This window comes from Zalophus californianus, chromosome 11 (assembly GCF_009762305.2).
Source record: "Zalophus californianus isolate mZalCal1 chromosome 11, mZalCal1.pri.v2, whole genome shotgun sequence".
In the NCBI taxonomy this organism is placed as follows: domain Eukaryota; kingdom Metazoa; phylum Chordata; class Mammalia; order Carnivora; family Otariidae; genus Zalophus; species Zalophus californianus.
In genome coordinates this window covers 105,066,038-105,087,543 of record NC_045605.1, presented here as the reverse complement: position 1 = coordinate 105,087,543, position 21,506 = coordinate 105,066,038, and the positions used below count along the sequence as shown (strand labels likewise).

Below are 21,506 nucleotides of genomic sequence, written 5' to 3'. Positions count from 1 at the left end.
CAAGAGTGAAACAGAAAAGCTGTATCATGCCACAAATTGCAGATGACAAAAAATTTTCATGACAAATAGTTTTCAGTCTACTTTTTCCATTGTAAAAGTAGAGCATAAAGAAGTATAATGAGATTGGGAAAACTGGGGAAATTTTTTTTCTCCCCCCGCCCCCCGGTAGAGCTATTCAATGTAATCCATATATAACAACTCAATATTATGAAGTACTGATATGTTCTCATCTGTAAGCTGCATAATTCAGTACACAGAGTTTCTACAAATCCACTGTTATAGTCTGACAGTTTGAGAAGGAAAAAAAAAGTGACCACAGTGCTTTTGATTCTTAGGAGATACAGTGGATCCCTCCTGAGCCTAAGAATCAGACTAGAATTATTCTATTCTATCCACAGGGAAGACTGGTCTCAGGTACAGACGGCCTCATTTTAAACTAAAGAGTATGAAATGGTTGGCCTGCTCCAAAATCTCTTGCACCAACTTGCCAATTTAACCAACACTGAACTGTGCAAACTGGTAAGGTCTGTTCTGTGGTTAAGAAGAGTTAACGCCAGAAATCCTTTTAAAAGAGAAAATATCCTTCTAAAAGTAATACATTAATTAAATCTTATCAGTTATTAATACTACAGCAGCCAGTGATTTATCATATAGTTTTCCAACTTTCCAATCTAGCAAGTTTTTCCAGAAGAAAAGATCAAAACTGTCCCAAGGTAAGTGCTGTCTCTCTTGCACATTGTTGTTATCTCTGGAGTTAGAACAAAGTCAGTCTTAAATAAATAGTTCCAAATGAGTGAATCAAAGACTGTTTGGTCAGGTGAGACCTAAGCAGGCTCAGGACAGCACTGCCTTGAGTGTGAATGAGTAACTGTGAATTTATGAAAGAGAAAAACCTTTGGGATTACTTTTATTCAGCTTATATTCTTTTTCATGTGAGAAGCTGAATAACAGAAGCAAATCTGTGACTTTATTCAAAATCATTTCATAAGACTGAAAAGAAATAAAAACTAAATATCTTACTCCAAAAAATAAAATTTAACTATTACAAAAATGCTTCTAAATGCCAGATAAAGTTCCTCTATTTCAACACATCACTGAAATTTCATGTAATAGAATATGACCTTTAGAACAGTTTAACTGTTATCTGGGTATTGGGGGAAAAAGGTTTTGTAAATTGAGGAAAAACAGTTGGGTAGTACAAACTGTACTAGTGGGACAGAAAATATTTGAAGCAAGCTGTAATTCACATTTACTGACTTTTTTTTTTTTAAAGATTGTATCCATTTATGTGAGAGAGAAAGAGACAGCAAGAGAGGGAACGCAAGCAGGGGGAGTGGGAGAGGGAGAAGCAGGCTTCCCGCTGAGCTGGGAGCCCAACGCAGGGCTTGATCCCAGGACTGCGGGATCATGACCTGAGCAGAAGATAGACACTTAACGACTGAGCCACCCAGGCGCCCCAATTCACATTTACTTCTAACGTAGTAAAGATGGTTTGCATCTATCATTATATAGTATGATACAGTATCGTTATTTAGTATTCAGCAAGACCAGATTAAGGAGACAATATAAATGAAGCTCAGCAATATAGATTAAAAGGTTCAAAAACCCTGAAATTTAAAGAACTACATTTTTAGTAGTTCATTTGTAGGCTACATTTAAATCAGAAATATTCCATGATCTGAGATATGTATTATTACTGAACCTATTGGTTACTGTTTCTATCATGAAACATTCAATGGATTAAATCTGGATTAAGGTAAAACTGGGAATCCTTCCCTTCAAACATGAATGGAACTCTAACATGATCAAAAGTGACTCCACCTTACAGGGAATGCTTGGCTTATATATTTTATAGAGACTGAGATATCAGGTAATTCAGACCAGTCATCTTATAGACAAAAGTGGACAAAATGAATTAGTAGTAATTCCACAAATATTAATCGAGTGCCTATCATGTGCCAGACACTGCCTTAGAAACTAGATTAAAAGCGGTGAACAAAACAAAAGATCCTTGAGTTTGTGGTGCTGTAAGAGTACCTGCACCCAGGGCAGGAGACAGACAATAAGCAAAATCAGTAAGTAAAATGATGATGTGGTGGTGGTGGTGGGCCTGAAGAAATGAAAAAGAAAGCAACAGGGGCGCCTGGGTGGCTCAGTTGGTTAAGCATCTGCCTTCAGCTCAGGTCATGATCCTGGGGTCCTAGGACAGAGCCCCGCATCGGGCTCCCTGCTCAGCAGAGAGCCTGCTTCTCCCTCTCCCTCTCCCTGCTGCTCTGCCTACTTGTGCCCTCTCTCTGTCAAATAAATAATATCTTAAAAAAAAAAAAAAAAAAAGGAAAAGAAAAAGAAGGCAACCTACCCTGAATGCTAATAGAAGAATGTGCACATTACTGGGGGAAAATGCATGGTGGAACCATTCTAACATGATTTGTCAGGACACAAACTTGTCAGTTTTCCAAGCCTTGTTTCTCTCCTTTCTTCTCTGAACTCTTAATACTCCAAAAGTTTTAAGTTAGGTATATAATAATCTGAGGTAAAACTAGAAGATTAGGTTAGAAATCTTATTCTCAGGATACCAGCAAGTCCTGCAATAAATAAAACTTAGAACATTCTTTAATTAAGACTCTTTAATATGTCACTATTATGCACACACAAATAACTTTAGTCATATTCCTAATAATGATTTTTGTGACAATATATGGAGTGGATAGTGCTTTCTGGGGGGTTAGCCTAGGGCACAAACAGAGCTCAATGCTGCATTAATTTCTCTGAGACTGTGAGATACAGGCGCTAGCTCTCACCATTGTCAATCAAGTTTTCCCACATGTAGCAAAATTAGTTAGCATCCTCATCTGTGCTTCAATTTTAATTATCATGTTTAGAATTTCAGCAAATGAAAGGAAGTTTCTTTGGCTAGCTGAAACCCTAACAAACTTGGACAGAGCTGACTTGTACCGAGACAATGGAAAAAACTGGGCTGGAAGTAAAAAGTTTATAAAGGCATGAAAACATTAAATAGAACGGGACCAGAATCTACTAAGCCTTTTTTAGAACAGCTCCCATAAGCAAAGACTCTTCCAATTAGTGAGTATGGCACTTAATAGTCACTGGTGTTGTCCAAGTCTGCAAAACAGCAGAAAACGCCAGGGAGTTTGAAGGTTGTTAGTTTTTAAAATACCATACACTGTAAAACTGCCTGATAGAGTAACTCTGGATCATCTTACATCTCAGAAAAATGTCCATTCCCTTTCCCTTTTCAAAAGATCCAACTGTTCACATGCACTACAAGAGACTTTCAACATTACTCAAAACCAATGTCTGTCAAAAAATGCCCTCATTGTATTTTCTAGTTATTTGCTGTAATAGGATTTAATGTGCATCTTCATTTTCAAGAATTCTAATTACTTAAAAATATGGTATGGCTCTATACACCTAATAAATTTGTTAAAAAAGGGAATTATATATGGTAGAGGTGAAAAATGTCATAACCCCAAAATAATCATGAGAATGTTCCCAAATTTAAGTGGTTGCTTACCCACATCTTCCTAAGGTCTAAATACCTGTAAGTCTCCACTTAAGTGAAGTACACTATCTGAAATAAGACGAGGAAATTAAGTTGGCAGTCTAAATTTCTAGACCGCTCCCAGACCTCAAATTCCTATTAAAAGATGCAAAATCATTTGATCACACTTACTATTCGTGTGGCCTTGACAAGTTGATTAATCTCATCTAAAAAATGGTGATACTAAAGCACCTAACTTGAGAATTGCTGTGAGGATTAAATGAGTTAATACATGAAAAGTTCTTAGAGCACTATCTGGCACTTAGTAAATCCTCAGTAAATGTCCCCAGACACCACCTTCTCAAAAAAAAAAAAAAAAAAAAAATTCTCCTGACATAGAGACTCCAGATCATACGCTTTTTTGATAGGGGAGAGTACATAAATCCTCATTCAGAGTTTTAGACACTTTTCCCTCCTACCATTCTCAAATAAGAGGAAGTAGTTTAAAGAGGTTTTATCTATTTCAAAAATTTGGGTGATGCAACTTCTGAATTAGTTATTACAAAACAAATGCCTATGGCATTCCAAGAATCATGCTGGATTCTATGTAGGCAAAGATATTTAAGACAGCCCAACACATAAAAAAATTGAAGGCAATGTTAAAAGAAAAAAGAACTTTTTCTGAACAAAATGTTTCATTTTACCACCATCAAGGCCAAAGTATATTTTAGTTCAATGTACAACTAGCTGAACAATATAACAACCTGGCACAAAAAGTCTTGGATGCCGTCTTTTACACTCCCTTTCAAACTTAAGAACTACCAGTACGTCATATATTATCTCTGCCTTACTGACTCAGAATTCCCTGAAATGGATGGAATCTGCATTACAAGTTTCCCAGGTAAGGAACCTGGTTTGAAAACCACAGCTTTACTGCACTTTATGAATTTTAGAAAGGTAGAAAAATTGAGCTGTACTTCAGAACTCTAGTCTCGTAAAAATCCCACAGGAGAGGAGCCTGACGCTTTTCACTCTCACTCTTGCCCCTGTCCTTGTCCAGAAGCACAGCTTACAGTTTAGTAGGGCATGGGTGGTCCTTTTGTGCCTACTTCAAATACTTCTATCTACTAACTTTAAAGTATAGTAACTCGAAATTTTGATTGGAATAAGGCAAAAGCTCCATTTGATTGGAGAATAAGGTGTGGGAATTCAGGAAGAATTTTCCCTCTTCTATGCCTGCAGTATTTTATCTCTCAGAACAAGGTGGGGAGTTAAAAATGACATGATAAAAAATCAATTTCCAAGTGAATACTGTGTTCACATCAAGTAAATACAACTCTAATTGAAAAAAACCTCTTCATATACTGTTTATCCTTCAAAATAGTTTCTCTTTACTTTGTTTCTTGTCCCCCAAACTACCTTTTCAAAAAAGACTTAGTATTTTTATTCAGGTGTTGGTAATTTAATTACTGAAAACAATGTGATCTAGAAATAAGTAATTAATAATGAATATCATATCCTATTATCAGAGTACTTCCTAAAAAGAGTGAATAGCTTAGAATCCTGTTTTAGATACCATTTGATTACTTTCCAACCCTCCTCACTAAGGAAATTCATTACTTTTGATTAAAAGAATAGCTGTAACATGGAAAAACCATACACATCAGCAAAGAAATACTATGCATATTCATACAAGGGAGGCTTGAAATATTCAGGTATAGGTTTTCCTACACTTGAATTTTCTTATGTTCACAAAACAGGAAGGAAAGACAAATTCTCGTGCAAAACAGTATCAGCAACTTTCAGCCACAGCATCAAAATAGGAAGTTAGCCAGCAGACACTTTGCAGCCAAGCTAGATCCGAAACAAAAAGTCTCTTCTGTACAAAGAAAAATGTTTTGCTTTTGTTAAAAAAAAGGCTGTAACTGGCAAATTTTTTCCCTCAAATGCCTGCCCCAAAGTTCAGTGTTTAACTAACTTCCTATTCCAAATGCCTACTGCATTACTCAAATTGAATGCAAATGTTCATTACTGCAAAGATGCTTCCAGTTCTTCACGTTCCTCTCTTTCCCATCTTATTTTTACCTACTTTTCTTCCATGTTTTCTAAAGAAAATCAGCGTATTTTTCAGCCTCCACTCTTATCAAAGGTTTCAAAAGTAGAAACCAAATTTCAGTTTGATTTTGTGCTCATGGAGGGAGCAGAGCCCCCTGATACTAAATTTACATCACTAACAGCAGTAATATGGTTAAAATAGAATTTCTGCCTCTTCCCCTGCTCTTATGATTGTAACATTAACCCTCAAAATGACATCTCTAAAAACATCTGCAAACACTAAAATACAACTAATATACTTTATCATAGGCAGTGTTTATGAGCATGGACTTTGGAGTCCTACATGTGTCACTTATTCACTCTGTGATCTTGAGCAAGTTACTGCACCATTTTAAACCCGTCAACTGGTAAATGAGCCAGTACCTTTCCTCCATAAAACTGGCTGTGCGTATTGAAACAATTCACATAAAGTACTGAACACAGTAAAAGCTCAATAAAAACGAGCCACATCCTACATGTATACCTCTGTTAATATCTTTATTTTACATTACAGGAAAACACCATTAAAATTTATTCCCCTATTTTGAAACACTTAGTGATTAGGCTGAAATTAAATTCTGCTTGATAAGAAAGAAGGAATCAATAAGAAAAGACTACAAAGGACCTACTCAGGAATACAACTTATTTAAAAAGAAACTGATTATTCTATTAATATTGTCATTACAAATATATTTAATAGCTGTCAAAAAGTTTGCTTTGCTAACTTAAATAGCTGTCTACTTCAAAGTAGTACAATTCAATAAATATTACATAATTTTCTTTTGAAAAATTTAACCTCCCTTCCTTTATTCAGTCCAAATTAATGGCAGTTTTTTGTATATTCATCTCCCTGAAGGCCAATAATAACTATTTCAGGATTGAAGAGGTCATTCTCAAATATGAAAATGTCCTATTTAATAATTGCTATATATTGCTTAATATGGCTTAGATATATACAAGTAAGGCATAATTCTCCAAGGCTAAATAAGTGGCTAAGAGTTATGAAAGCCAGAGACAGAGGAGTTAGTTGGGTTAATGCCAGTGATGGACTCAAGGTTCTTCTTGGTGGCAGCACTCTGAAAGCCCTGCATTGGGCCAGACTGGTCCCAGCAATTCTCCCCAAGGGATTAATCCAGTTAAACAAGGACACCAACATCCTCTTTCCTTATTTTTATAAGGCATACGAGAAGCTACCATTCTTGGCTACTCTAGAATGCACCTCATCACTTGCCAAGGTGTTTCCTCAAACAGGCTGATCTCTAGACCTGCCAATGAAGTGGAGCACCAACTGGGTTACTTTTCCATTATGTGTTTTTTTGCAGGAGAAAAATGGTAGTAGTAATAGAGGCTAGACTGGAACACCTTCAAGGATATGGCTTTTTTAACTGCCTCTTTATAATACTCTTTTAACAATAACATTATCCTGAATCTGCACTGCCCTAAATAACTCTTTTTAAGCAAAAGGGAAAAATGGCAAATCTGTTTTCTTTTACAAACTTTCATACTCACTGTGACACTGAAGCCTACTTAAACGTTGGTTTTTAATTAGCAAAATCCTTCTTATTTACCTCTATTCTCTTTGAATGTGTGATTTTTCCCAACAGGAACGAAACAGTTTTTTAAGCTATAACAGTTATCTTGTCAACATTCCATACATTAGTTATGTTGTATTTGGCTTGCATTGTTACACTATTTAGGATATCGATTATCCCCCTTCTGTATGAAAAAAGTGGGTGAAAGTTCTAACCATGAAGAATTGTATTTTAAAAGATCTAAAATATTTACAAGAGAAAATGTAATGATTTGTTCCATCTACATTATGCTACTTTTACCAGTTTATCTTCCAGGGTAGATGACATGTAATACCTACTTGCCTAAATTATTAAATTCCTCATAAGGAAAAAAACTCTTTAAAAAATCAATCTGGTTGGATTTCAGATGTCGAGTCACTTTATAGGTTTGAGTTATTTTTCTAATATTCACAAAATATCTATCTTTTAATGTAAACACTTAATTTCAAAGGTCATGATGTGACCCACAAGTTACCCAAATTCACACGAGACACATTACAAAGGGGCTGGGGGACCTAATATTATCAGTCTGATTTAAAAGCAACAAATTATCTACCATGTTTCATAAAAAATATGCTACATTCATTTTATCCCATTATGTTTTTATTCTTATAAGATCAAAGTCTTGGGGCCCCTGGGTGGCTCAGTCGTTAAACGTCTGCCTCCAGCTCAGGTCATGATCCCAGGGTCCTGGGATCGAGCCCCGCATTGGGCTCCCTGCTCAGCGGGAAGCATGCTTCTCCCTCTCCCACTCCCCCTGCTTGTGTTCCTGCTCTATCTCTCTGTCAAATAAATAAATAAAATCTTGAAAAAAAAATAAGGTCAAAGTCTTCCTTCCAAACCAGCATCCAGACTTTGCATCTAGAGAATTCCAGCTGGGACAGTAATCTGTTTGCACAGGGCTTCTCAGACCTATCTAGTGAGTTTAATTACCTTTTTTTAAAATAAGGGTTTTCCACTGACCTATATTTTAGATTGAGTACACCAGACAAATGAAACTGTGCTTATTATTAGTGTGATTCGACAGAGCACATAGTGCTCTCTCTTGCAGATTCTTGATAGTGCTACCCCCCACAAACATATAGCTATCACACTCGATTCCCTTCTTCATTGGCTGGCAGATTAAACAAACAAACAACCCCACAAAGCCACAGCTTAATCTCTAGGAAAACAAGCCTTGCTTGCCAAAAAGTCAACTGACTTGTTCAGTGTTCCTAGGCATTTTGGAACCAGCCTCGCTCTTGGGACAAATCTCAGATAAATTCACACTAAAGTACTCTAGCTAAGTTAGTGTATTAGTAGTTCAGTGGAAGCACACATTTATACTGTTTTTTCCAAATCTACTTTCTCTCCAAACCAGTGACATAACTGCAAATCAGTAGGTTAAATGCATCCTGCACTGGGTTGTTTTATGAGCCACAACTGTCTGCTCTAAATTCTAATTTTTAAGAAATGCTCAAAACTGCACCTAAAGCTTATGTGCTGTTAAAGGGTTCACTTACCTAGTCTTACCCTATTTTATTAACCTTTACAGGAAATCCAATGCAAACTACTAAATATGAAGGACTGGCTTGTAGTTTTTATTTCAAGGGGTTTGGGAGCAATAGAAAACTTGCACCTCATATCCCCAGTTACAGCCTCTTTCTCAACATTTTTCTTTTATTAATGCACACAAAAAAATGACAGACTTGCCTTGTGAGGTCGAAAATAGAGATACAGGCTGAGAGGAAGAGGAAGAAACAAAGGAATCTGAAAGAAAATATACAGCATGAGAATTTGACAACCTCACACAGGAATTTTAACTTTAACTCTTCAATTCTCCTTTTTTTTTGGCCAAGCATCATAATTTCATTGGGTTTAAACAAGAGGGGAAAACTCCACTCACCTGGCAGCAAAATCTTATTTCATTTTCAAGATGCATTTCTAAAAGTTAATCAATTCAATTTTTTTGGTCAAATATTCTCACCTTCAAAGAAAAGAGGAACCTCTAGCATCTTTAAACAAGTATAACCTCAAGAAAGAGGATACTCCCCTGCAATTCTTTGTGGGAAAGAAAAAATAGGTACCTGAGTACTAACTGATACTTGCTTTTAACCATTACCAACTGCCTTTTGAAGAGCTGGTCACTAACACAAGCATTTGAAGTTATAAACTTGGCAAATATGCAAAGCTGACCCTGAACACTTGAAAAAAAAAATCACAAATAATCCATTAGGAAAATAGGACCGCACAAGACATCTTCCACCTTCTAAAATTATAGTCCTCTAAATTTGGCAACATTTATCAAAATTGTAAATGCATGTACTGTCCCCACCAGTAATAGTTATTCTTTTAATTTGGCCAGTTATGCCTCGAGTAATTTAACCTACAATATTAGCATAGAGTACAAACCTGTGTATATGAGAATATTCATCAGAGCACTGGTTATGAATATTAGGAATACTCTAAGTGACCATCAACAGGAAACTAAATAGTTACATCCAAACAATGGAATACTTGCTGCTATGAAAACAGGAAAGTGCAGCTATGTATGTTGATACAGTCGATAAATTAAAAAAGCAAAGTGCAGAAGTATATACTTGTGCCCCCCTTTGTTGCTAGCAAAAGGAACTCTGAGGTCTGAAATGGGGGAGATTTGCTTTTCACCACCTTTGGCTCTTAAAAAAAATACAAACCAAGCATATAATTCACTAAAAATGGAAAAAATTAATAAAAACAGAATGTGAAAAGCAGGCCCCCCCCAAAGTGCCCCTAAATATACTGGCCTTAACTCTTTTCCTTGCAACTATAAAAATGTTTTCACAAATATTAAAAATATACTTAAAATAGGGAGATTGATTGCTTTAAAGGACTGGGCTATAGCTTGTATCGATAAATACAAATTTATTTAGTCAATAGACATGAAGCACATTAACAGCAACAGAGTTTAGTAGGCCACAGGCACAGTTCAGTAACTCAGGACCAGAATTTAAAAATCCACTACTTCTTAATTATCTTAAGATGAAACATCACATTTACTACTACAAACGAAAAACCATTCTTTTTTGGTTGTTTTTGTTTTGTTTTTAGTAATCTCTACCCCCAACTTGGGGCTTGAACTCTCCACCCTGAGATCAAGAGTCACACACTCCAACTGAGACAGCCAGGTGCCCCATCTCCTTTCCTTTTTTAAAGCAAGCATTTCTGCTTCTTTAACGTTTCCAGATGGGTTCATCCCTATATTTACCTTCAACATTAAATCTCTGCCAGATGATGAGTTTAAATCTGAATAAACCTGAAAAACCAAATGTTAATAAGTTCAGCCCAACACCAGAAAGGATCCTATGAACTTGACTATCCACCTCCACCTAACACCCCCTCATAATGGAAAATTTCAACATACAAATTCTAATACATAGCATCTATTCTGATACAAAACACAGATAACAAGTAACACTTTCCAACAATATTGCATGAGATCTTCTAACTCACAAAACCACACTGTATTCATATTCCATACTTATGCCACAGGAAACTAAACTCAAGAATGGTGATCTTAGGGCGCCTGGGTGGCTCAGTTGGTTGACTGCCTGCCTTCGGCTCAGGTCATGATCCTGGAGTCCCTGGATCTAGTCCCGCATCGGGCATCGGGCTCCCTGCTCGGCGGGGAGTCTGCTTCTCCCTCTGACCCTCCCCCCTCTCATGTGCTTTCTCTCTCATTCTCTCTCTCAAATAAAGGAATAAAATCTTTAAAAAAAAAAAAGAATGGTGATCTTAATTCTCAAATGCTATTAATTAAATCAAATTATCATTAAGTAATAACAGTAATCATTAGCTAGGTCCAGGCACTGTATCAGCACTGGAATACAGAGATGACAACTATGCCCACATAACTGAAGGAGAAATACAAGCCAGTAAAACTGCATGAGTTGTGGGAAGGCAGCAGGGGCAGGTCAGTAGGGTACATTGCAGAAGAGATGGTAAACTTAGTCTTAATGGTCAAGTCACCACGGCAGGGGAAGCCATTCTGGAGAGAAGGAATAACTTGCCACATTCCAAACGACTTTAAATGTCATGTAATGAAATTTGGATTATATCCTACATGTGATGAGGAATCACTGAAAATTTTAAGGTAAGGGACAGACAATATCACATGTGTTTTAAAAAGAACTATGGCAGCAGGTAGAGCATAGACTTAACTGAAAAGCTACTGCATAATCTTGGCATCAGTTTTTTTATTTGGTTAGTAAACTTAGCAAAGATCTATTAGAGACTGGTTAAATAAGTTTCCATATATCCATACAATGGTATACTATTCATTAAAAATTGTGCTGTGGATAGGAATTTACTGACACTAAAAGATGTTGATAGGACAGGGTGCCTGGGTGGCTCAGTCGTTAAGCGTCTGCCTTCAGCTCAGGTCATGGTCCCAGGGTCCTGGGATCAAGTCCCACATCGGGCTCCCTGCTCAGCAGGAAGCCTGCTTCTCCCTCTCCCACTCCCCCTGCTTGTGTTCCCTCTCTCACTGTCTCTCTGTCAAATAAATAAATAAAATCTTAAAAAAAAATGTTGATAGGACACTGAATAAAAAAGAACAGTATAAAAAAACTTAAACAACATGACCCCATTTTGGTAAAAAATACAAATTCACATAAGATGAAAAAGGGATGATATTTATTGAGTAGAGCGATTATGAAAATTAAAAAAATATTTTTTCTGTGTTTTGAGATTTTGAAAATAATGAACTTGTATTCTTATTTCAAAAAAGCTTATCATTTTGTTACAAATGAAAGGATATATATGAAAATGTTAACTTGGTGGTTGTACTTGCTGATTTTTAATTTTCTTTGTACTTTCATTTTCCTAAATTTTGTTATGGACGTACATTTTTCAAGAATTTTAAATTCCTGGGATGCCTGGGTGGCTCAGTCAGTTAAGCATCTGCTTTTAGCTCAGGTCATGATCCCAGCGTCCTGGGATCAAGTCCCGCATCGGGCTCCTTGCTCAGCAGGGAACCTGCTTCTCCTCCTGCTCCCCCTGCTTGTGCTTGATCTCTCTCTGTCAAATAAATAAATAAATAAAATCTTTAAAAAAAATAGAATTATAAATTCCCAACACATACCTATTCCCCTCTTCTACAGGGAACAGGTTAGCAACCTTTGAAGAGAAAAAGGACACCTAAAATGGGATCTCTTACCAGGTCTTTCAATAAAACTTGAGTGAATAATCTTTTTAGTCTTTACACCACTAGACTTTCAATACTTGTAAGACTCTCATCTGCAAGAAACTGTCAAAACTATGCCCCCTCCCCGGGCCAAAAATCCTGCCTTTTTGAAAACAGGTCCTTCCATTTACTGAGTCCTGAATATCTGTGATAGACACTGAGCTAAATATTTATGTACATATTAAATGAAATCCTTACAAAACTCATTTAAGATTTAAAAAACCCCACGAAAACGTGAAGCTTTTATCAGTACTTAAATCTGCACTTTTCGGGGCACCTGGGTGGCTCAGTCATTGTGTCTGCCTTCGGCTCAAGTCATGGTCCCAGGGTCCTGGGATCGAGCCCTGCATCGGGCTCCCTGCTCGGCGGGGAGCCTGCGTCTCCCTCTCCCACTTCCCCTGCTTGTGTTCCCTCTCTCGCCATGTCTCTGTCAAATAAATCTTTAAAAAAAAAAAATCTGCACTTTTCTTGAAAGTCTGTGCCTTTCTTTTTCATTCTACCAGTCATATCACCTGTCCTTATATTGCTGATCTGAAATGTGTATGCTACTTACCTAAAAATTTTCTAGTCAGGTCTACATTTTAAAAGTCAGTAAGTTTGGGCGCCTGGGTGGCTCAGTTGGTTGGATGACTGCCTTTGGCTCAGGTCATGATCCTGGAGTCCCGGGATCGAGTCCCGCATCGGGCTCCCTGCTCAGAGGGGAGTCTGCTTCTCCCTCTGACCTTCCTCCCTCTCATGCTCTCTCTCTACCATTCTCTCTCTCTCTCAATAAATAAAAATCTTAAAAAAAAAACAAAACCTCAGTAAGTTTTACTCAGACCAGTAAGATCTTGTCTCCTTACCTCTTCACCCTTCTCTCCAGCTGCATTTTGAGTGGGTGAGAAGTGGAAAAACAGGAGGAAAAAGACCAAATGGTCCACTACTGTAGGTTTTCAAATTTGTGTCAAGCCTCTGCTAGGTACTGTTGGGGGTAGAGGGGAGAGGAAGAGAGGTGCACTGGATTGGACAGGAGACTCAAGTTTTGATTGAGATGGGGGGAAAATAAACCAAATAAATGTTTGAATTTTCTAACCCCCAGTGAATATACTTTTCCAATGAACTGTTCATTTTAGTGATAACTGTCCTTCAACACCAGCAGAATACAAACTATATACATATATATTTTAAGATTTTATTTATTTATTTGATGGGGGGTGGAACAGAAGCAGGGGGAGTGAGAGAGGGAGAAGCAGGCTCCCAGCTGAGCAAGGAGCCCGATGCAGAGGGGTGTGGGGGGGTGGGGGTGTCGATCCCAGGACCCTGGGACCATGACCTGAGCCAAAGGCAGACGCTTAACAACTGAGCCACCCAGGCGCCCCTACAAACTCTATTTTTTAGAAAAGCAGCAAAGTTACTTTTAGGAACAACTTTGTACAATGAATGACCTCTACATTGAACCTCAAAATGTCTGCCTTTTTGTTAGTTTCTATAGATTAAAGCATCTTCCAATACATAAGGAAAAGGAGTGTTTGAAATTTTATCTAAAATTAATATAATGAAGATTAGAAATTCATTAGCTCTTTCAAACATCTTTTCTTTCTACTGTTAAAAGAAAAGATTTTTGAAACGGGGCGGCTGGGTGGCTTAGTCAGTTAAGCAACTGCCTTCGACTCGGGTCACGGTCCTGGGGTCCTGGGATGGAGCCCCACGTAACTCCCTGCTCAGCAGGCATCTGCCTTCTTCTTCTCCCTCTATCCCTCCCCGCCACTTGTGCTCTTGCTTGCTCTCAAAAATAAAACAAACAAAAAAACCAAAAAACTAAAAGATTCTTGTCACTTACAGTTTTCCTTTTGGCCTATAAAGCTAGGCTCTCCGAAAAGGGTTTTTCCACTCTTTCCCATGACCACAATTCCCGATGGCAACTCATATCATTTCCGTAGAAGCTCCTACACTGAGCCAATACCCACTGTCCTATTAGAATTCCAGGGATAGGCAGACCAATTTCCCCCCCAGCAAACTCTATGTCATTTTTTCCCTTATATTTTTGTTAGGACCTCCACTGTATTACTGAATATTAGTGGTGAAAGTGGACCTCCTTACCTTGTCCAAAGCAGTTCTGATTTCATGATTAAGGCTTTTTTTAAAAAACAAAGAAACTTTTTATTTTAGAATAATTTTAGATTTACAGAAAAGGCCCAAAGGTAGTAGAGTGTTGCTTTATATCCAGCACTCAGTTTCTCCCATTGTTAACAAGTTACATTAATATAGTAGTACATTTGTCACATTTAATGAACACTGACACATTACTAATAAGTAAACTCCATACTTCATTCAGATTCCATTAATTTTTCCCTAGTGCCTTTTTTTCTGTCCCAAAATCCCATTCAGGACACCGTATCACATTTTGTCATCATGTCTCCTTAGCCTCTTTTGGACTATGACAATTTCTCAGTCTCTCCTCCTTGCTTTTAATGATCTTGATAGTTTTGAGGAGTATTGGTCAGATATATGAGGAATATTGGTCAAAATGTCCCTCAATCTGAGTTTGTCTCATGGTTAGAATGGAGTTTTGGGGAAGATTACCACTTAGGTAAAGGGCCATCCTTGTCATAACATATCAAGGGTACGTGGTATCAATATGACTTATCACTGAAGATAGTAACCTCGATCCCCTGGCTGAGATGGTTTGCCTGGTTTCTCCAGGTAGTATTTTTCTCCCATCCTTCCACACAGTACTCTCTGGAAGCAAGTCCCTAAGCACTTCCCACTGTAACTCTTCTGAACCCTAAAAGAGTTGGAAGGCTTTTTTTGTACATTTATGGAGTAAATGTATATGCAGTCTGAGAGGAAGAACAAGCAGAATTCTTGTTGCAAAAGAAACACAATTAGTAAGTCTAACAGAAAGAAATAAAATGGACTGTGTAAATAGGAAATTGGTTACAAATATTTTAATGACTCAACTTTTTTTAAATATTTTATTTATTTTATTTGAGAGAGAGAGAGAGAGAGATAGCGACAGAGAGCACAAGTGGGGTGGAGAAGGAGAAGCAGGCTCCCCGCTGAGCAGGGAGTGCTACATGGGGCTCAATCCTAGGCCCCTGGCATCATGGACATCACGACCTGAGCTGAAGGCAGACTGCTTAACTGAATGAGCCACCCAGGCTCCCCTTAATGACCCAACTTCTAAAATAGTGCATATACTTTTAGAAATGTCTTACCCTTTTCCAAATAATGTTCAAGATCAATGTACTGAATCAAAACCTCAGATTTTGTTAGGAATAAGATGGAAATTAAACTTATTTTAACATATTTAAAAATCCTGACACATCAGACTAGCCTACCACTGAGTCCTTATTAGAAATGGAGTCTCTTTGTAACATACCAAAACGTGGCATTCAAGTGATTAAAAAAAGAAACTTTTTTGGATTAAAGCCATTCGTGGAAAATACCATGAGTCCAGAAGTAAACAGAATAGTAAAAGAAACCAATCTTACACATAAGATATATATATCACAGATACAGTTTTATGGGCTTACATAAAAACTCTCGTGGCTGTCAATTTCCATAGGGGTTAACTTTTTGCAAAACTTGTAATTCAATTTTCAAAAACCAAACATTCTTAATCGGCAGTCTATGAACAATTTTGTAGTTCATGCACTATGGACTTTGTGAAAGCGTATGCAATACTTTGTTTATACGCATGTTTTTCTGGAAATAGAATTTCTCCATTCATTCCATAAATATTTACTGAACACCTATTATGAACCAAGGACTAGTTTTAGTTGCTGAATAAAAATGATTAGTTGCTCATTCAAAAATATCTGAGAGCCTGCTTTGCACCAGGTCCTGCTCAGACATTAGAAATAGAGCAGTGAATAAAACAGCAAAAACCCCTACTCTGGTGGAACTTATATCTAGTGTGGAAGACAGACAATAAACAAAGTAAGTCAGATTACATACCATATACATGTAAAGATAGGAAGATTATGACAGATGGTAAGAAAAATAAAGCAGGGGATACCTATAAGGTATTTTTTTCTTGTGCAATTTAGATAAGGTAAGTCAAAGACCTAACAAAGATGAGAGAGAGAAAAGCTGCAAAGATAAATGGGGAAGAGCATTCTAAGCAGAGAGAACAGCAAATAAGACTCTGAGGTGTGAAGAACAACAAGGGAGCCAGTGTGGCTAAAGCTGAGTGAGTAAGAGGGAGGTTGAGGCCAGATATCATAAGGCTTCAAAAGCCCTCTAAGGACTTTGGCATTGACTCTGATGAGTGTGATCGGAAGCTACTGGAACATTTGCCCATGAGTGACATGATCTGACTTATTTTTTCACAGGCTTACACCAGCTGTTGTATGGAAAACAGAATGAAAAGAGGCAAGGGATAAAGTTTTAAGACCAGTTAGCAGGTAAGTGCAATAATCCAGGAGAGCTACAACAGCAACCTGGGCTAGGGTGGTAACAACGGAAGTGGAGAAAAATGGTTAGACACTGGATAGATTCTGAAGATAGAATCAATAGGATTTGCTGATGGTTGTATGAAGGAAAGAGAGGAGTCAAGGGTACTCCAAGATTTTTGATTTGGGCAAGAGATGGATGACGAATGACCATTTATTGAGATGCAGAAAGTGTGTGAAGAATAGATTTAAAGGAAAGATCAGGAGTTCAGGTTTAGACACAGTTAAGTTTGAAATGCCCATTAGACATGAAGACTAAAGATAAAGATTTGGAAGTCACCAATTTATAGATGGTATTTCAAACCACAAGATGGATATCATAAATGAGACCAATGCAAAGAGAAAAGTTCTGAGAAGTGTGTCCTGGAGTACTCTACATTTTAGAAGTTGGGAAGACAAAAAGAATTATAGCAATATGAAATACCAATATGAAGGAAATCCACAGAGTCAGAAGGATTAGTGGTTGCCAAGGAATGGAGGGAGGGAGGAATGGAGAGTGATCACAGGTACAGAGTGTCTTTTTTGGGGGGGTGAAAATGTTCTGGAACTAGACAGACTTTAAAATGGTGCCTTTTATGTTATGTGAACTCTTAAATTAAAAGAAAAGAAGAAGAACTAGCAAAGGACACAGGGGGAGCAGCCAGTGAGAGTACGTGGTGGTGTGGAAGACAAACGAGAAAGGTATTTCAATGAGGAAGCAAGTGATCAATTTTACCAGAAGCTGCTGACAAGGCATTTAAGATGAGGTCTGAGAAGTAGCCACCAGACTTAACAATGTGGAAAACAGCTAATGAATGTGACAAAAAAGTTTCTGTAGAAAAGTGGAGCAAAAAGGCACCTGGCTTAGGAAGCATGGGACCAGAAATTAAAATTTTTAACTTCAACCAGTAACTGCGGTGAAGAGGGTGACTGAATGATTTTTATCACATGCTGTTTCAAATTTTAAAGACAGGCAGTATATATATTTGGAAGAGACCTGAATTGGGCCCTCAATCCCTTAGTTTTATCCTACCCTCAATGTTACAGCAACAAACCTTTAGGCATGTCAATCTCTCTGAGCCTGATTTCTCATCTGTAAAATGAGGCTTATATCACTACCTATGTCACAGATAAACATAACATAAGGCTTTCTCCTATTAAATACAGCCTCCAGAGATCTAGATGATCTGTTTTGTTTTCCTATTTTCCAAAGAGCTTTACTGTATGCTCAAACATTTGTTAAATTAAGTTAATGGATAGGCAAAACTTAAACCATAAAGCAATACACAAATATAAGACATAAAAATCAAATATTTCTACCTCCTAATTAAAATGAAGACACTTCTTTCTCACTGTTGAAATGCTTTCAGGTAACAGGACAAAAGGGCCTCTATCAGTTTTGCTTAAAAAATTTTCCCCAAATACCCTTCAATATAACCTAAGGGCGAGCGGCCAATGAGGAACATGTCAGAAAGCTCACACTTCTCCTGGTTAGGTTATGATGATGTGCTTACAGGGAGAAATAAAACAGTTGATTGGAGAAAAGAGAGAAGTACATTTCTCTGAAATTTAAAAAAAAATCATGAGTGGGCTACCTACTGACAATTACACCCTTTCCTAACAAAATAAAAAAACAAATCCTATACAGTATTTAAAGGGATTCTCTCTGAGAATTGCAGTTTCACAGAGAAACATGTCTTACATACATCACGGAAATACAGCAAAAGACTTCAATAATGCAATCACAAGCAATACTGATTATAGCTAAAATTACTTGGCATACACAATTTTTCAAAACATCTTTAGCATACCCAATGACCAAAAATAATTCTAGAATTAACAGCTGTTATAAATGAACTGAATAAAAGGTAAGTCAGTTTCCTGGGCAACTTCTGAATGAGATAATTATATGAACATAATGCCAACTTGATAATTTTTACCTAAAAAGTTTTATTATGAAATTTATATATTTTTCACAAGTTTATACAGTTTAGGAGGCAGTTATAAATTCACCATTAACAATAAAGTCAAACACACAAACTATAAGCTAATTACATCAACAAATATGCATAGTTATTCATTTATTTGGAGACTTTATAATTCCACTTGGAATTACAAAAACGGTAAGTTCCAGGATTACTACTAACGAGTAGTGCTTTCTATACAACAAACAACCTCAAAACTGGAAAATTTAACTTTCCCTAAACTTCAATGACATGTCACCAATTCCTTTACTACCAAACTTCATTTACAAGTGCTTGAAACATGAACAGGATTAAACAGGTGAGTCGTTCCCCCCCACCCCAAAACAAAAACAGTGAGTCCTGTATCAGGACAAATATATAATTTCCTTACCACAGAATACAATAAAAGCAATGATATTCATTTTGTTTTGTTTTCAGACCATCTCTAAAATCATAAAAATTAAAAACAATGCACTTACCAGCAATTTAATAAACAATCCTCTAGAGATTTCTTTTTTCTTTTTTTAAAGATTTTATTTATTTTTATATGACACAGAGACAAAGATAGAGAGCATAAGCAGGGGAAGCGGCAGGCAGGCAGAGGGAGAGGGAGAAGCTGGCTTCCCACCGAGCAGGGAGCCCGATGTGGGGCTCGATCCCAGGACCCTGGGATCCCGACCTGAGCCGAAGGCAGCCACCCAACCGACTGAGCCACCCAGGCGCCCTCCTCTAGAGATTTCAATTTAAGGTTAAGGTATACCTGTCAAATGTATGAGACTGGTTTGTTCGATCAGAATGGTTAAATTATTTGTGAATGTGACTCTAAGAGGAAAAAAGCATTAAAAGAAACCTTTTATTCTGGGGGAACAAAAAAACCCAACTCAACAGGCAAATGTAAAACATACTGACACGACCATTCTTGCTGTCTCCTGTACTCTTGCTTCCAGTGACAGTAGGTTCTTAGTGCATCAGAACTACACTTATGGTTAGAATGCTGTAGACAATACTTAAGCATACCTTTTTTAAACATTTATTTACTTAAGTAATCTCTACACCCCACGTGGTGTTCAAATTCACCACCCCAAGATCAAGAGTCCCATGCTTTTTCCACTGAGTCAGCCTGGCACTCCAATATTTAAGCATATTGGTGTCATGTCAAGCTATCTACAAAACACTTTGGCTACCCCCCACCTCCCTTCTAATAGACTAGCTGAATGAAAGGGCTGGTAGCTTTGAGACATTAATGGGAAAGGTCAACAGCTGAAATAGATTCACTTTTAAAAAGAAGAAGTCCTACCAGATCTTACTTCATCTTGAGGAAGATTATGATTTCTCACTTGTAATTCAATTGCTATTTTGTATGTATGTGCAAAGTTTATAAACTGCGAACACATGTATCAAATATTAGATATTTTTACTCAATGAGAGTTCGGATTTTAGGGCACAAAGCAAATTTGCCTAGGTCATATTGCTGAGGCTCACGATATGCACAAGGTCATACAATTAAGAGAATTAGGCTTGAAATCTTTGTGCCTCTGGAGCTCAAATCTGTGTGTTTATCACCATGTTATATTGCCACTGACAATCTGACATGAATATAATAATGTCAGTGCTGAACAAATAGATTTCTAAGGGTTAAGATGAAAAATGCAAATTACATACTCACATTTGATTGACATAATAGGACAAAGTGTGAAATGGTGCCATAAAAACTACACAGGACAAGTTTCATGAGTAAGGAAAATAAGTATTTAAAGCAAAAACTTTTTTTTTAATTGTGCAAGCTGTTTTTGCTTTGAGTTAATTTCCATGAACAGATAAAAGAAATGCAGCTTTATTCTGGCATCATGATTTTCATAGCAATCATAAAGAACAGTTTCTGGCAAGTTACAGAATTTCAAATGCTATAAAAACAGTAAACTTTTAAAGTTCAGACAACAGACATGTACCTATACTTGATGCCTAATAAAGGCAATTCTCTTCCTGAAAAGAACACCAAATATTTAAGTTTCTCTTACCTTAATCTCAATTTTCTGCCTTTGAGATCTTTGATTTTCTTCAAAGGCAGAAATCTGGAAAGCCAATTCTGGCACTTGACCTCCTTCTCCAAGCATATTACAATGCTGGCTGCACCAGTACCCAAGGCACTAGACCAGGGAGTGCGGACACTCATTCTCTACCTTTAGTAGGAACTAATATTTCTCAAAGCTGTTACTGGATAGGTCAATCGAGACAAAACTTTTTCCTGCAGGACATCAAGCAACCACTTCTTTTACTTTTTGAAAGTCTCTAAAACCAAGCTGAGTTTGGTGAAAGAATGTGAAGCTGAAGGTTGATGTCAACACTTGTAGTTTTTTTAAGCAATCAAGATAGATTTTTAAATATCCATTTTAAATAGGTTAAATTGTGGAGTAACAAACTTCACCTTATTTTCATAGTGCAGAAGCCTAGGACATTTCCTCTGAGGTATGGAGAAAATATTCTGCAAGGGGAAGAGCTTCTCCAATGGAATGATAACTACACATTGCAGTATCTTAAGCTAAACTTTTCAAGTAGTGACCTGACAAATGAGGCCCACCAAAACTGTATTAATGCTTTTTTAGATAATATTAATACACATCTACAATAGATAAGAATTTAAGACAAAGTATCTATTTTTCAGGTGAATCAAAAATTTAAAATCAAGAAGTATCAAAAGCTACATACAAAAAGGCCAACAACCAAAAGTATCAAAAGCTACATACAAAAAGGCCAACA

At 37.1% G+C, this 21,506-nt stretch overlaps 1 protein-coding gene and 1 long non-coding RNA gene across 4 annotated transcripts in view; one reads left to right on the top strand and one right to left on the bottom strand.

Annotated features, from left to right (window-relative positions):
- The window catches only part of RTN3 (reticulon 3), a 61,483-nt gene that overhangs the window by 37,951 nt on the left and 2,026 nt on the right, over positions 1–21,506 (bottom strand). For 2 of the 3 annotated variants that reach the window (XM_027581279.2, XM_027581280.1), the window contains exon 2: positions 8,860–8,916. The exons of the other annotated variant lie outside the window; for it this stretch is intronic. In XM_027581279.2, coding sequence (XP_027437080.1) covers positions 8,860–8,916 — 57 coding nt within the window. The remainder of the gene's footprint in view (positions 1–8,859; positions 8,917–21,506) is intronic. 3 annotated transcript variants of the gene reach the window in all.
- LOC118356110 lies at positions 4,010–21,466 on the top strand. Its single transcript, XR_004819442.1, has 3 exons — positions 4,010–4,403; positions 16,687–16,758; positions 21,412–21,466. It is a non-coding gene; the product is annotated as an uncharacterized LOC118356110 (long non-coding RNA).